The following is a 17,645-nucleotide window of genomic DNA, read 5'->3' on the forward strand; positions in this document are numbered from 1 at the left end:
AAAGTTACTGTTGCAAATTAATAAACAACACATTCATACTTTTGGTTAGGTATTTACCCCTTGTGGTATTTTTTATAGAGGAGTGAGTCATAGATATTTCCTAATTATAGAATAACATTAATTGTATTCATTTAAAATTCAACTGAGTTGCTCTTTCAATTAAATACTAATATAACTTTATACTGAATAAAATGAGATTTCGATTTTCTGTAATTAGATAAATCAATCTTTATTCTTGGAAAACTATATATATTTTTTCCTTTCAGAACCAGACACTGCCTATTCAATAAAAGTAAAAGCTTTTTCTTCTCGCCATGAGGGTTTGCTGTCAAATACAACTGAAGGAAGAACTGATATTCTTGGTCCAAGTCCACCGAAAATTGTAAATGCATCATGCGAATATAATTCATCCTTGCGTGTAGAGTTTGAGAAGCCTGATAGACATCCGGGAAGCATTGATTTGTATTACATTGACGTGTACGATGGAGGTATTCCTTACAATGAAGCAACTCTAAATGCATCAGCCAAATATCTTGCATTCTCGGTAAAAACTGTCTAACTTTTGGTAGGAATTCTCTAATGTAATTTCAATGTTGTTTTCAGTTTGTTTTTCAAAATGTTACCCCGGATATACACTATGATGTTCAAGTCTCGGCAGCTTCAAGAAGTAATCGATCTGGTAGATTGGTGAGAGGCGAAAAGTCAAAGTTATCACGGGTGTATGTCACAGAAGGTTGCTACCATCCAACTACTCATGTGGTAGAATTGTGGGCAGGGATTTTGGCAGGGCTCTTATGTGCCAGCGGTGTGCTATTATTGGCGGGAGGCGGCTATTTGGTTTGGAAGTGAGTACCTTTCTTTGTTACAATTTGTACTGGTATATGGGACATATTCGCAATATTTGCAATCCTTTAATTTTGCTTAACTGATATATAGTCTCTATAAAATTCAGGTAAAAAGTGAAACAAATATATGTACAGTGTGTTTATATTTGGTGTAAAAGCCCCTAGTAAATGATGTGAGTTTTAATGTCACTTAATCCTTTATATAATAAAAATGTTAAACTCTAAAAATTCAAAAGGCATAAGAATTGTTTACCTTCAACCATTAGATGCCCATGTTTATTCTTATAACCTAGAATTAAAAAAAATAAAAACTCTTATCTTAAAGGAAAAAAAAATTGAATCTGCATTTTTCGCTATTTGAAAATATTATAAATTTAAAAATGGACATATCCTATCAAATAAAAAACTAGTTTTAACGGTGACTGTAAATGATTTTTAATCTCCATCTCATTGTTATGCAACTATCAATTCATTCTTTCCTTTCTCCTCAGCATTCAACTTGGAGTTATTAGATAAAATCTGATTATTCTTTTGTTTCGGGACTTCTTAACAAATCTGACGTACAGGAAGTCAGATGTGTCGTTTAATTTTCGATTTTATCTTTTTCAGTTTTAAGAAGGACCTTCATTACAATTTGTTATCTGTTTCCTATTTATTTGGTATGCTTGAAGCGTGGATCAAAGTAGAATCTATATTAATTTGAAATTAATTACTATTGCCCTGTGTTCTGATACCCGATTTGAAATCATGGTTACTTTTCTCTGCTGTTTTACATTGAAAAACACATTATTGCGCATTTTTCAAAAAATCACCACAAACGTTCAGAGACAGAGAAGGACCTTTTCTGTCAATTTATATTAATTGTAAATTGCAGTTGGGGCATTGTAAATTGCAAATAAAGTTTTGTTAACAAAGTTCGATCGAAATTAACGGCAATAAAGTTTTATCTCCTAAAGATCTCGAACGCGTTAAGTCGGTATTAAATTAGTTCTAGTGAGGTAATTTCTAGGGTTTAGCGCTCACGTTATAAAAAATATTAATTAAACAACTAACAATTTAATATTCAGTTAATAAAACGCTATGAATAGCGATTTGTATGCAGCCCAGCAAGTGACTTTGTTTTTCTTATCTAAATGCAAGATGTGTTGCAAAATTTTGTATTCCTATAGCCGGTTGACGCTTGTGAGCATTATTAGAAGTTATAGTTGGTTCGTTTATATTAACAGCGTGTCCCAAATTCAGTAGTTTTCGGAAGTTACATATATACTTTGATTGAATTTAAAAAATGTTAATATTTATTTTGAAATAAAAACATAATTTTAGCTACAGCAACAATCAAAACTCATGTTAATTATGCTTAATTGTCGATAGTGTCCCTCAGGTTTAGCTATACCTTGGCAGCTTCTAATGCAAATTTTATTCGGGCCGAACACGGATTGACTTCTCTGAAAAATCGTAAACAATTTTATTTTCTTGCGGACTTTCCACCCGATGAAAAAAAAGGCCTTTCTTATGGTGGTACTTTTATATTCTGAGACGCGAGTGAAATCGTCTGGAAGTTTGGTGGAAACACAGTCATGGTCATATAACTAAATTGCTTTTACAAGTTTAACAATAGCTTATATATGTCTACAGGATGTCTAAAGTTTAACGTCCCACGACCTTACCCATTCATCTTTGGGCTTATGTACGGCACTAAAGGCTGTTATTAATGCGAGCGAGCATATACTAACAATTAAACAAAACGATTTTTTCCGATTCGAAACGCAAGTGCTTTCTTGATATGCTGTATTTCCAGCAAACGTGTCTTATTGTTTATATAAAAGAGGAAAGTCATAAATGTTTATTGCGTTCACGCGAAAACTGAAATTATTGCCACAGTTTAATGTTTCACTTCTATGCGTCCAACACGTTTCATTTGTTTGTTATTGTCTTTATTGCGGCTCTTTTGTTCGCGAAAAGCAACGAGTTCCCGTTTAGTCGAAACGGGAATAGGCTGTAAAATGTGTGTGGATTTTATGGGCTGCGGAAATTATTTGGGTTGAAATTCATACCTGATTGCTTTCTACTTTGCCACCTGCTCTAAGTGTAGATTAAAAGAGAAAAGATAAAACAGGCTCGGATTATTTCCTCCACTGTATAAGCATTTTCTAATTACCTTACTCAGAAATATGAGATAAGCAAACAATTGCGCACCTGACGATGTAAACATCAATGATTCACCGCAGACTCCAATCCAGCTTAAACAAATTTAACATCCACATTGTTGTTATTTTTGTGAATCTGGTTGTGTTGAACATTGATTATTTAATATTTAAACATGTTGAAGTGGTAACTATAAGGAATTCTTATGTATCGTAGTTATTAATTATTTATACTGACTCCTCTTTTACTTCAATTTTATAGAGCACCTCGATAAATAAAATTTTAATAGTGATTTAATTTCCGTACACATATTTCAAGCGATGGTCTGGCTCTGTAGTGCTCAGGTTTCGTCCACACATAAATCGTAATGTATTGGTAAAATTTTTTCACATTCGGAATCTCGTTTGCTACAGAGCTTCGGCCATATTTATTTTTTTGAAAGTCCCCGTCAAAGATATGGTTTACTTTAACATTTTTTTTCTTTGGACAGCAGGGCTGTACAAAAATCCCAGAATATACCTAGAGAATATACAGGATGTTCAGCTGAAACCAATATAAACGTCCAAGAGACCCATTTAAAGAACGTTAGCGTTTAAAAAAAAAAATAATACAGTATTTTTTTAGCTATTTTGCACTCATTAATTTCATTTGATTAATTCTTAGCGCGCTTATTTTAAAGTACTATATTGGAGACATATTTATATGAAAACGAAAAGACTGACAAAAAGAATAAATCTATTTATTTATCTATGTATATATATACTCTGCAAATGTTGCAGTTGAATACCCTGAATATTATAGGCTATATAATTGGGAACGGAAAAACACCCTGTATTTTCAAAGGGTAGGTATTATTTGTAAACACTGAAAATTACATTTATGTTTGACACACACTCTCATTTAAATTTATTTTTACGAATTTTCTCATTTTAACTCATACAACAATGTTTGTCACAGAATAGTCCTGTGAATGAGAAACTCTTTCGTCAATAATCTGTCAGATTGCTGTTAAAATATCCATGGAAAATATAGAACCATCGTAATTAATAAAATGGGAATTGCGGGCATTGTTCTCATTTTTGTAGAGTAGATATTTTAGTTAGTTGCTGTTGAAATTTTCTGGCAAATTGAGAAAATTTGAACTACGTTGTATCGGGATTATTTTGGGACACATAAAACTGAATTCATTATTATTTCATTCCTTACATACATGTTCACATCACCACATTGTGTGTTTTGGGCTGTTGTTCACTTGATTTCTGAATTTCGTCACAAGAATTAATTGAAGTGAAAGAATTAATTTAACAACAAAAAAATCATAAATCAAGGGGACCACAGTTCAACAGAAAGTTCGCACTTTGCAATGACCGCGAGTTAATTTAATAACCAAATATCAGAAAACCGAAAGTGCAAAATGTGAGATTTCATTCCATCACGTTTCAATTTTATAAAATGTATATCCGAAAAAATTTCTTTTACAGGAAGTTCATTCAGGCGCCATATTATTACCTAGATAATACACAGTGTACGCCGGCACCACTGGATTGGAACACGAGTCCGGATGAAAACGAAGTCGAGGACTACAGTGGTCCAATTGCAGTGGCACATTTTGCCGAGCACGTTCAAAAACTTCACGCCGATGGAGACATCGGTTTTAGCAAAGAATACGAAGCAATCCAGAACGATCCCTCCAACGAAGTTAATAGCTCAGAAAATTCTCAACATCCCGATAACAAACCAAAAAACAGATACCTTAACATCATCGCGTGTATGTATGCAACTATTTTCTCGAGTTCCTCGTACTGATTTCTATACAACTGTTTTAGATGACCATTCCCGTGTCCAACTGCTACCCATGCCGAGTCAAAAAGTGTCAACCTACATTAACGCGAATTATATTGACGGTTTTTCGGTTAACAGGGCCTACATCGGTACCCAAGGACCTTTACCGTCAACCTTCGATTGCTTTTGGCGTATGATTTGGGAACAAAGAGTTACCATTATTGTTATGATCACCAATTTAGTCGAAAGGGGACGCGTAAGTTTGCGTTTTACTATTTTATTGTTCTATTTCTTTTGATTTTTTATATATAATTTCTCTTAGCAGGGTTAAAATTTATAAAAGTCATCTAGGTCAGTTAGCTATGTTTAAGGTTTGAATTAAGAGTGGCAGTTTTGGTTTACTAACCAGTTTAAACATTTCGTCACTGTTTTTCCTTGCCCTGCACTTCAACGCGTAATCCCCCCCCACACACACACACACACAGACTCAAAATTTGGTTTATTACTATTCACCAGGCTTTTTTTGTGAGGGCGCGCGGTGCCCCAAGAGAAATTTTCGAAAATATCGAACCAGGATTTGAAAAAATAAAAAATAATAATTTTTGGATTTTGGATATCTGTATAAAAAATAATTTACTTTATTTTTTCTCAAAACATAACGGTAATGGGTGGAGGGGCAAAAAATATGGACTTATCGAATGCACCCAAAAAAAGGCCTTATTGATTCATATTATTATTTCTCTAAACCACATTTTTTTCAACACTGTATAGTTTTGCCTTTAAGAACACCCTCTGTAGGCGTGTTAAATTCGTATTAACGTTAATAATATGTTTGGCTCCGATTTGATTCAATTTTATTTAGTGCAATTTATGTTAGTTTGCTAAATCGATTATTTTATAGCGAAAATGTGATATGTATTGGCCAAAGGAAGGGATTGAAGACTACGGAGTCATTCAAGTTAGACTAGTCAAAGAAGATGTAATGGCAACTTATACCATTAGAACTCTAGTTATCAGACACACCCGGGTAAATTAAATTCGTCTGGTATTCAATCGAAATCTTTATTTAAACGCGGCGTTTGCCGTAGGTTAAGAACAAGAAGGATTCTTCTTTAGCGGAAAAAACCGTTTATCAATATCATTATACCAATTGGCCCGATCACGGTACTCCCGATCACCCACTGCCAGTAATTAGCTTTGTGAAGAAATCTTCTAGTGCCAATCCATCTGATAGTGGACCCATTGTAGTGCATTGCAGGTAACAATAATCTTCTCAGCGTTGATACATTTGACCTAATGCTTTAGTTAGTTACATTTTTTGTAGTCATACATCATAATATTCTAACTACTTCTCACTAAATGCCTTTTGTAGTGCTGGAGTTGGTAGAACTGGCACCTACATAGTTCTGGACGCGATGCTGAAGCAAATTAAAACTCGCGGCGAAGTAAACATATTCGGTTTCTTAAAACACATCAGGGCTCAACGAAATTTCCTGGTGCAAACAGAAGAGCAGTACATATTTATCCACGACGCTTTAGTGGAGGCGATAGAATGTGGCGAAACCGATATCATGTGCGATTCGTTCACCAGGTATTTGGAGGTTCTACAAAATCCGGAAAGTATTAAGGGCAAAGATGAGTCAGTATGGAAGCCTCTTGGGGAGCAGTTTAAGGTAATATAGTAACTATTACAAGAAGGGTTGCAAGTGCGGTTTGACGCCACTTCGAGCGTTATTCTTTAAATCTTATAAATATGTAATTTAGTTAAATGTTATTTATTCCAAAAGTTTTGAAATAAGCAAAAAGTCGGGCGGTTTTTCGTGGTTGTACAGTGTTGAAGTGTAAAACTCATGTTTCAAGGAATATTTTGAACAAATTTTAAATCTGTGTAATACTTATTTATTTATGTTATTTCCAACAGTCAAATATTATGAACTGAAAAATCTTCAACTTCAATTTAATAAATTATACAATTTGTGGCGAATTACACTATAATATTTTTTAAATATTTAAACAATTAAACATAATCATTAACTGTATGATACAAATGGAGTTAATTCTGCAGGTAAATGTAATAATTAAGGAGCGGAAAAAATGCAAGTGAAAAACCCCAATATATGCACATTGAAATGCATAAAATTTTCAGAATATATAGATCGAAATGAACAAAAAATATAAATATGCATATGTAAATATGCTATTTCTTTATCATTAAGCAATTCTTCAGAATTCCTATAATCTTTTACCTATATCACAAACCCATTTGAATAAATATAAATGAAACAAAAAAGAAATAGTAATATGTAAAATTTTCGGAATATATACATCGAAATGAACAAAAAAAGAAATAATTAAAAATATTAACGTTATTTTATATAAAGTCAGAACTATTTCTTCATAAACGCTATAATTTTTTGCCTATACCGCAGACCTATTTAAATGAATATAAATGAAATAAAAGAAAAACCTCATTTTTAAAGTTTTTTATTCATAGATGCACTTATTGATAGATACAAAAATTAATACAATTAATAATTCAACAATACCATTGATGGATTCAGATAATACTTGCACAACATACAATTCGTAACTTACAAAAATTATTCGTTGCAGTTATAAAAACAATTGATAACTAAATGTTTTTCAAATTTTCCCAAACGATAATTGTGTCTTTTATCTATAAACATATGCTTGAAATTTGAAAAAACTTCTGAATTATTTGCAATTGTTGACATATTTGTTTTATGCTCCTTTACGTACAGTTGACTCGTCCAAATTTATAAAATTTTGTCAAAAATGATCTTAAATTGTGGTTGCCCAGTTCGTTTTTCGCATTTTCTTCGCTCCTTAGTAATAATAAAAAAGAAGACTATGTCCAGAATTGTTCAATTCATATTAAGCAGAGTTATTTTATTATTTATTAGCCACTCCCCGACTTTATTTTATGTTTTGTAAAATAATTTGTTCTTAAATGCAATAAGGAACATATTAAATATTTATGGTAATGTACAAAAAAAAATTGTATTCAGTTAGCCTTAAATTTGGATACAGTTACTATTTTGTACTTTTCATTTTTCTGAGTAAATCAAATATACATGTAAATAATTAATGGCATTTTATTCCTCAGGATTGTCAGTAAGTCATGGATATCATTGTTAATAACTTTTTGGTATTGAATTAACTCCCGAGTCAAAAATTTCATTTTTGCTTTACAAATTGACCCGACAGCCGTAAGTAATAATGTGCCATTCCTTAATGAGATATAAGTTCCTTGAAATTCTGTTCCACAATAGGGCATCTAATGACGCTATTGCTTATAATCGCTCTGCGCATGATCTGCTTAAGAGATGGCATTAAATTGAAACTTCTTAAGCATTGTTAAATATGGCGTGTTTTTAGCAAGTGACAAGCTTCGTTCCGCGCGATTTTAATCTGGTCTCAGCGAACAAACCTGTAAATCAGAGGAAGAACAGGTGCTCACATTTGATTCCTATCGAAAGTGCTCGCGTTCACTTAACCCCAAAGCCTGGAGAAGACGGTTCGGATTACATAAACGCCAGTTGGTTGCCGGGATTCCACAGTCTCCGAGAGTTTGTCATCACTCAACATCCAGTTTCCAAGGAAGACTTTTGGAAAATGTGTTGGGATCACGCCGCCCAATTGATAGTGATGTTGAGCATAACGGATACATCGGAATTCGAAGTGTTTTGGCCCGATGCGGATGAAATAATTGAAACTGATATTTACACATGTCAACAGGTGGGGGTGAACATGACTGCGCCCTATATCACCCGCGATTTCATGCTTAAATCGGTACAAGACGATTACGAGTTTAAGGTTAAGTTCGTGCAGTGCCACAATTGGCCCCATCAGGGTGTCGGAAGTATAAAAGGCATGTACGATTTGCCCAATTATTGTATCAGCTTGCAGAAAGTTGGACAAGGGCCAATTTGTGTTGTTGACAGGTAAGAGGCGCATAGTAGAACGTGTGAAAATGAGAACGGGAAATCAATTTTCAAGTTAATTTTCGAACTAGCTAATGTTTCGCCAATCATCCTGTTAGCTTCTTCGGAGCTTGACTGAAAACTGTTTTCCAGAAATTTGCAAATTGATGGAAAACATGTCTCAATAAAAATTTCATATTTTTAGGCTTACTTTTTGGTAATAACGTGTTTGTATATATTTTACTTCTAAGTAAATGAAATTCCAACATTTATTTATAGGTAATTCACAAAATATAACACAATTTTTCCGACAAACGTATGAAATTTGAATAAATGTTTGGTCTAAATGTAGAATAAGTTGTCAAAATGAGTAACGTACCATGGCTTCTGCATTTTAAAATTAAAAGAAAAAATAATTGGAATAAAAAACAATCCTCTTATATTACAAATTAGTAATATTTCTGCGGGACTTGTTATTTTTAGATTTAATATTATTTTTCCGTAGTCAAAATATTTTTATATGTTTTTTAATATTTTAAACTCTGTAAATTGAATTCCAAATTTCATTTGTAGATAATTCACGAAATATAACAAACTCACATATTTTTGTCTACAGACATGAAATTTTGTCATTTTTAGATAAATGCTTGATGTAAATGTAGAATAAGGTGTCACAATGAGTATTCTAAGATGACTTTTGCATTTTGAAATAAAAAAAAATTACAATAACAAACCAATTTTCTTCTATTGCAAATTTAGTCATATTTCTGTGGAATTTTTTTTTTTAGGTTTAATATTATATTTGGGTAGTCAAAATATTTTTATTTATTTTTTAATATTTTAACTGATATTTAAATTAATTCCAAATTAAATTTGTAGATAATTCACAAAAAATAACAAACTCACATGTTTTTTCCTGCAAACAATTTTCGTCATTTTTGGATAAATGTGTGGTATTTTGAAATTTAAAAAGAAATTACAATAAAAAACAATTTTAGTAATATTTCTGTATTTGTTATTTTTAGGTTTAATATTATTTTTTGGTTGTTAAAACATTTGTTTTTATTTTGTAATATTTTTACCTCTTCTTAGTAAATTGAATTCCAAAATATGTTTGTCGGTAATTCACAAAATATAACAAACTACCACATTTTTTACCTACAATCATTTTAAATTTAATAATTTTCGAATAAATGCTTGGTGTTGCTAAGCGAATTGCAAAGTTTGATAGTTAAAAAAGATATAGTGTCCAGAATTTCATGTTGATAAATATTTCCTGCTTTATTTATGGTCATACCTCAACATACATACTATAATGTATCTCAAAGTATATCATGTTGCCTTTTGGCAGACCCTACGCCAATAATGGCGATTTTACAATTCAATGAGACCTCTGGCGGAAAGAATAATAATGATAAAAATAGTTTGTTTGGTGTCGTTTGTGCTTTTATGTTTTCATTCGAGTCTTCGAAAAGCTTACCAGTTTTAAATCACAAATTATGTCACAAATAACAGTCCGGCCTTAATGTTCTTGAAAAGCCAACGCGATATACTTTGAGACAGACTATACAATTGTATGTTTTTCTCACTCTGAGACATCTTATTTGCAGATATGGCGGCACCGAAGCGGCAACATTATGCGCCCTGATCACCCTAAAAAAGCACCTTGCTTATGAACAAAAGGTGGATGTTTATATGTACGCCAAATTGTATCACAACAAAAGGCCGGGCATCTGGCCGTCCGCCGATGATTTTCTGAAACTCTATCTATGCGTTCAGACGATCTGCGGCACACCGGAAAAATATCTCGAAGAAATTCCACCCGACATGTTCACCATAGCGAACGGTGTAAAGGGAAGATCAGCGAAATCATCGGAAAACCAGCCATCGTGCTCCAGGTCACCGGACGGACTGCCCGCATCTAACTCAACCGAAACGAGCTGCCCCAATCTGCAATCGAGTCCCGATCTGAAAGAGGTGATAATTGAGCCTCAACCGTCGGCCAACGATTTCGTTCGAGTGCCACCAGAAGGTATGGAAGCCGAAGGCTCTGCCCTTTAAATTAAGCTTTGACGCTAATTACGATCGTTTCTGAATGTGATAATTGTTACTAAAGATCGCTGAAGTCTTCGTTTTTTACCTCTTGGGGCTGGGTAATCAGAATATATGTTGCGTGTTCTGCGATGTTTGCTGTGTAGCCTCCCAATATGTGTGACGGTAATACTTTATATACACTCCTTTGTTTATTGAGTATTCACGTCCGCTTTACGGAAGGATATTTGAACAGGAGAAAATTAATAAACCCTTTGCGTTATGAAAAATGGGATTCCAAAAAATATATTTTTTCCCCTAGCATAGGTATTAATAGGTTTATCTCCTAAGAGACTTATTGATTGGATATTAATAACTTCAATAGCCGAGTGAAACGATATCTTGTTCTGAACGCGTTTCGAAAACCTGGATGTTTTTGACTTTGATTGATTGATGTGTGCATTTTGTTGTATTTTGTTCTAGGATTGAAAATTGCCACTTCAAATACGGAAATGCTCTAAGGCTCAGCTAATCTCCAACAGCCATAACAGCCGGAACATAATTGATGTAATTATCAAAGATACTAAAGATATTCGTAAAAGAAAACGCAAGTTCAAAGTTGAATTTTATTTACTTGGTGTAATATTCTATTAGGTGTTACGGTCTGGGCTATTGGTCTTTTAATATTAGGAAAGCCAAGCGTTGGAATGTTTGAAACTTTATTTAGAGGAAGGAACTAACAATTATCTGCCTCCCATAATCTAAAGGAAACTAACCCTAAGTTTTTTCCGCTTCTACTTTCCTAATTACGGAGGTTGAATCATTATTCAGCCTCAGGAGTCAAAACGAAACTAACCAAATTAAAATTTTCTTTTTAATTCGTTTAAACATTTCGCTCGGGGTCTCTTAATTTTTTACTAAACCAAATTGGGAAGGAATGGTCTAACTATAAATCATCTCTTCCTCAGCAAGACAAAAGGTCTATGCTCCAGTTTTGCTTGAACAATTAGTTACTCACAAAGCAAATTATCTCTTCTCTTTCTTTTCTTCTAATATTCTACCTATAAACATTGGAAGTATATTTAGTATTGCCACCTGTCAATGTATAAAAAGTGTTGCCAAATAAAATTGTTCGTTTTGAAAATGTCACTTGACTTCTACGTAACTGAAAAAATCTAGATATCCGATATGGAGCCTGATTTGCTAGTAGGCTCATTTTAGATGAAAATTTTCTGTATATAATGTTTGTGTAGAAAGATTAGTTGAATTTAAAAACATTAGCACTCTAATGAATTTGAAGAACTGTATTAATTAATACTATGAAGTTAAGCGCTCCGGCACTGTTCATTTATGTTCCTAAGGTAAGAATACACAGCATCGAGCATTTATTCTAAGAATTTTATTTTTCGTATATTCTTGCCTTCTTGTGATAGTGTTAGAAACTGTTTATGTACATATGCATTTGTGTTATAATTTTGTTTATTTAATTTCAGAAACTCCCCTTATTCAAAGGAATATTGGTAGTTATAATCTGTAGATAAGTATATATCCTTTTTTTTTATTTTGTTGTTTTAAAAGCATATATTGCAATGACCGTCCAATTTGTGGATCTTGTAAAATATGCTTAATGGTATTTTTTATTACTTTTTTCATCTCATTTTTACTGAATGCGATAGTAAGTTTCAAACAATTTTTGGGTCATATCTAAACCGGCCTTAAATGATGGAATATCGTCCAAAATCTGATTAGAGCACATAAAGTTGTTGTGATTTTAATTTTTTAAATTTTAATTCAAGTGTAGATATTAGCGAATCTCGACCTTTTAGAATGTAGATAATTGTTGAGATCCCAAGTAACGATTGGGTTATTTAATGGAAATACTATTTGCCATTTTCTCGTTTTCAATTTTATTCTTATCTATGTACTCACAATAATAATAATGCAGAAGTAATTTGGTTTATTTCGTATTATTAATCAAGCGATAGCTGGATGTGTATACTTAGTGAATTTAATAATTGTCCATTTTGAATATTTTTTCAAACATTTTTCGCACAATTTTGCTGAATTTCAAGCACTAGCAAATGTTATTGGTCATTTTAGGTTTTGTATTTTGGTGTTATAATTAAATATAACATAATAATCGTTAAATCGGTCAAAGTGATGTATAGATGTCAGATGTCTGTTGCATCAACAGATCCCCCAATACTTTGCTTGATACAGAATAGTGTATTCTTGCAAGCATGCCAACCATTATTGTAGAGATATATAAAAAAATCTGTTAAAGTTGTAGGTTTAGAATTTTGTAAATATGGTGAAATAAGATGCAGATATTAATCAGTCTGATTTAGTATAACTATCACTAATGCCAAGTAGTTTCCAGTTAAATTCAAGAGCTTTATACCAAAAGAATTTTATTTTAATTTTTTTTTAAATGAATTGTTAATTTGTCAATTATAATTTGATGTCTATTTCCATGCCACTTATTCCTCTAAATGTTCCCCCATATTCAGCAGAAGGGGGTGGTAAATATTAAGTATGGTACTTAATTTTGGCCGCTGGAAGATATCGATTAATAATAAACAGGCATTTGTTTTTTTATAAATGTCTAGGTGTATTAAAAATATGAAAAAATCTGGAAAAAAAAACTTATATTCATGTATAATTCCTGTAGTCGCTTCTCCTGGCGGTCATTTTTGAACTGAAAAACAGTTTCAGAGTCATTTTCCTCCATTTTTTCTCGCCAACTATTTAATAATATTACGTTGAGCGCAAATGAAACCAATATTTGTTCAGTGTCATTCATAATAGGATGTGTTCTAAATGTTTCAAAGCAGTTCAATTCGTCAGAATAATTGTTATATCGTCTCTTAATGTTCCGTGTTTCAATAACAGATTTTTCGCTGTCAATATCAAGTGTGCTGTTAGCATCAGTATTCCCTTATGTTCCTTTAATATTTACTAAGGCTTATTTTACGATGTTTTATATTCCATGCCGATTTTGTTGAATGGTTGAGTTTATGCTCTTATTAGAATCACGTAGCGTTTTGTGTATTCACAAAGTCATAGTAAACGATGTTTAGAATAGCGAAAATAACAAAAAAAAACGTAGATGTTACAATAAGCCAATTATTTCATATAAAAGGACGTCATTGTTAACTTCGTTCAAGTCATGTTAAGGTTGGTTTATAGCTCAAAAGTCCACTTTACAAACTATTAATTAGTTTTACGTTTTACGAAAATTTTTGAGGTGTAAACTAGCCTTTGGATAGGAACATTTGATAAGAATATTATGTCTGACTAAATAACAATGTGTTTATTTGTCATTAATATAGTGAAAAGAGGACATACTTTCATGAATTGAAAGCTGCAGCGCTGGAGACCAAGATCTTGGGGAATAATGTGGGGTGAATGTAATTTTTGTTTCAATGTCCTAAATAGCTGGAACCAACTAAAGTAGATGTTAATTAAAAGCAAGAATTGCTTTAAAAACAGTTATGCAATTGTGTATGCAGACTAGATTTTAATATATATGTGTATAGTAGTATAGCCATTTTATAATTATTTTCTTCTATGAAAAGAACAAAAACTTTTTTATTACTTATCCAACGTTGTATACATTTTTTAGTGGTCCATTTGGGCAAACATTTATTGCTCAGGGTACCTCAGAACCATACTTAGATCTGCTTTTATTAAAAATTCAAATATTTTTTCAAATTAAACGTCGAAGTGGAGGTCCGTCCAATTGGCTTTCTAACCATAATATTGGTAAATGTATCTGTTTTGTGATTAATTCAAGTTCCATTTGAATACTAGAGGTGTTAGCATGTTTCCGTATTTTTGTCCCTTAGTTACCAGTTTGAGGTAGCTTGGCAGATAATATTTGGTTATCACATACTTCTTGGTTCATATGCATTTTTTAAATCAATTTTAAGAAAGCTCATTTTCTATACAAGGCATTAAACCAAATTTTTAAGAAAATGTTTCAGTTAATATGTGTATATACAATATAAATGTACGACTGTGAATGTATTTAAAATACATGGTTAAATCCAAAGAGTATTGTGTTCTTAACCCTACCCATCCTTTAAATTACATAGTTGGAAAGTCTTATATCCAATAACTAAGGAGCGGAATATGCAATATATATGCATTTAAAAGCATGAAATTTTCAGAAATTAAACCTTTTTACCTATACCACAGACCTATTGAAATCAAAATGAATAAGATAATCGTAATATAAGTTTTTATAAATATGAAGTTTTCTTTCACTGATTGGTTAGAAAAAATAGTTCTTGCATTTATTAGAGCGGCAGATGAGTCGTTTAGATCTTTGATAAACTAATTGAAACTTATAGGAATAAAATATAGCAGCGGCTGTGGTTGTGGCGATAATTCATTATATGGACAACGTTCCTTATAAAATTGAACACGTTAAGTTGTTTTTAGGAATATTTTTTTTTTACTTGATCACCTAAATCAGTTACTATTGGGAACCGGTCTCATATTTCTATTTGACACCATGAGCCAAACAAGTAACACGAAGTAAGTTAGATATTTTTTAAATTTTGTGCTGCATTTCCTAACCATATAGGATGCCGCATCCGATAAAAGGAGTATAGTCTGTTCATAGATATAAGAAAGTGACCAATTGCTTTTGAATGGGATTATCCACGGGTGGTCATTAACATACAATGCAACAAGATTATTACCTAAAGTTTCGGAATTTAAACTCAGGTAAAATTGTGGTCCTGTGTTTAATATTCTTTGGTTTGGTATACTACTTAATGTAAGTTTATTAGTAATCATTCTTATTTCGTGTGTAATTAGGCGTGTGTTGAATTGTGTGAGAATTATGCAAAATATGTGCGAGTCTAGTGTATCTCACGAGATGCTACCGCCCAAATGTAGAAAACACTATTCTATTGAGACTAGGGAAGTTATTAACAATGTTTATTTGACTCTCATTGAACGTGGTGCCAGCAAGCAAGCATCTTTAGAAGAAACGGCCATATTGACGAAAATTCCAACATCAACTGTATGGAAAATTGTGAGCGAGGAAAAAAAGAAGCGATGCTGACATTTTCTGGAGTGTAGATGAAAGTGATCAAGATATAATACGGCGTAAAATTTACCAGTTATACGAGGAACAAAGCGTGCCTACATTAGATATCTGAATTAGGAAGCTTGAAAAAGATGAAACCGGTGTTAAATGTGGCAGAACTACCTTATGGAAGTGTATTCAACACATGCGTTTTAGATGTAAAAAATTGACAAAAGGCAAGTTTTAATGGAATCCTTTAGTTCTCGGAAATGGCGGCTGGAATATTTAGAAAAAATTAGGACTTACAGAGAACAACAAAGGCCAATTATTTACTTGGATGAAACCTAAAATTATTTTCTATTACGGACCACAATTTTACCTGAATTTAAATTCCGAAAGTTTAGGTAATCATCTTGTTGCATTGTATGTTAATGACCACCCTTGGATAATTCCAGACTGTAGCCCCTTATACAACACCCTGCTGAGCAGACCCTTACCCGTAACCATACCAGGACCGTCCTAGGACTTTATCTATCTATACTAACAAGCGGGATATCAATCTTTCAATTTTTTTCGCCGAGCAATTCTCGAAACATGAACTTACAAAAATAGTACAAAGTAACAATTTATTACGTTCTATCTCATTACATTTCTACATGCCATCATTATTAATGTACACTAAATTTTAGTGCAGTGTTTGTTATTCTGATGTTAAAATAAACGCTTCCACTTATTCTAAAATATCCAGCATGTCAGGGAAAACCTACTTAACCCATATTGTCCCAGTGATGCGTTAATGCACTACCTATTCTATGATTTTTTTTGTCACATCCAGGAAATATTTTTGCACATCCATTTAGAAATTTTATTATTATCAATACTAAGGGACATAAAACCGTTGAAATCGGTAATTTACGTGTAAAGGAAAGATCTTATATATGACTTCAAAAGAAAAAAATTGTATCACATTTTTAAGTAAATCCAAAATGGTAAAAAAAATATTTTGGATTTGTATTGCCATTTTTGTTAGGTCCACAGCAAATAGGTTACATAGCAAAAAACATACATTGGAAATACTATATTGATTATGCTTTATTTTTTGAAAATATTTACTGATGCGTGAATGGTTTTATCTGTAAAACAAAACTTTGTTATTGCAAATCTAGACAAGTCAGCGCATGTAGAATAAACATCCAACAATTAAGGTGTCCTTTAGTATTAGTGTGTGCCTTGTGCAGTGAACGTTACAGTTCGTAAAATATGGCATTTCCGAGGTATTTAAGTCAAAAGGAATTAGAGGCGGTTATGGAGGAGATCGTGATGGGTGACGACAATAACAATGAAAGTCGTAAGGATTATTTGAATTTAGCATACGTTAAAAATAACGCGAAAAACGAAAAAAAAATTATATTGGCTATATTCCACCCGACGTGGATACCTTTACTGACGAAGAAGATATGAACGATGATAACATACATCTACAAGAATTTGGGGAACCAACTGATATAGTTGGAACTTTCGAGTTACATACACTGAGTGATACAGCTGTTCTTGAACAGTCCTGTAATTCATGAACTAGTGAACTTGAATGGGACTCATCGGATGAAACCCTGGAATTCAAAAGAAGACGTATGCTTTCTGCAAACGACAGGCTTGCTGTCAAAGGGAAGGAAGGTCAGACTGAGTACACTCACACACCTATATCCGATGAATTTAGATCATGTGAGGAACTAAAAAATAGGCTTTCTGGAAAAACTCCGCTTTCAATATTTTCTATGTTTTTTGATGACGAAGTGATTGATTTGATTTTAAATCTTACATCTTGCTCCTGCCATAGATGAAGTGCGTTTTGATAAT

The 17,645-nt window shown here is 32.5% G+C and overlaps 1 protein-coding gene across 3 annotated transcripts in view; it reads left to right on the top strand.

Annotated features, from left to right (window-relative positions):
- LOC132708575 (tyrosine-protein phosphatase 99A) overlaps positions 1–14,794 on the top strand; it is a 455,230-nt gene extending 440,436 nt beyond the window's left edge. The window contains exons 9-19 of one of the 3 annotated variants that reach the window (XM_060680971.1): positions 267–544; positions 604–845; positions 4,472–4,758; positions 4,817–5,028; positions 5,674–5,799; positions 5,861–6,030; positions 6,145–6,445; positions 8,172–8,737; positions 10,327–10,748; positions 11,231–11,314; positions 12,241–14,794. In XM_060680971.1, the coding sequence (XP_060536954.1) occupies positions 267–544; positions 604–845; positions 4,472–4,758; positions 4,817–5,028; positions 5,674–5,799; positions 5,861–6,030; positions 6,145–6,445; positions 8,172–8,737; positions 10,327–10,748; positions 11,231–11,268 (2,642 nt within the window). In that variant the 3' untranslated portion in view covers positions 11,269–11,314; positions 12,241–14,794. Of the gene's footprint in view, positions 1–266; positions 545–603; positions 846–4,471; positions 4,759–4,816; positions 5,029–5,673; positions 5,800–5,860; positions 6,031–6,144; positions 6,446–8,171; positions 8,738–10,326; positions 10,749–11,230 lie in introns of all 3 variants that reach the window. The other 2 variants (XM_060680970.1, XM_060680969.1) reach the window with 2 other exon arrangements.
- The last annotated feature ends 2,851 nt before the right edge of the window (positions 14,795–17,645 follow it).

Source organism: Cylas formicarius, unplaced genomic scaffold (assembly GCF_029955315.1).
Source record: "Cylas formicarius isolate icCylForm1 unplaced genomic scaffold, icCylForm1.1 PGA_scaffold_12__32_contigs__length_19106922, whole genome shotgun sequence".
NCBI classification, from domain to species: Eukaryota; Metazoa; Arthropoda; class Insecta; order Coleoptera; family Brentidae; genus Cylas; species Cylas formicarius.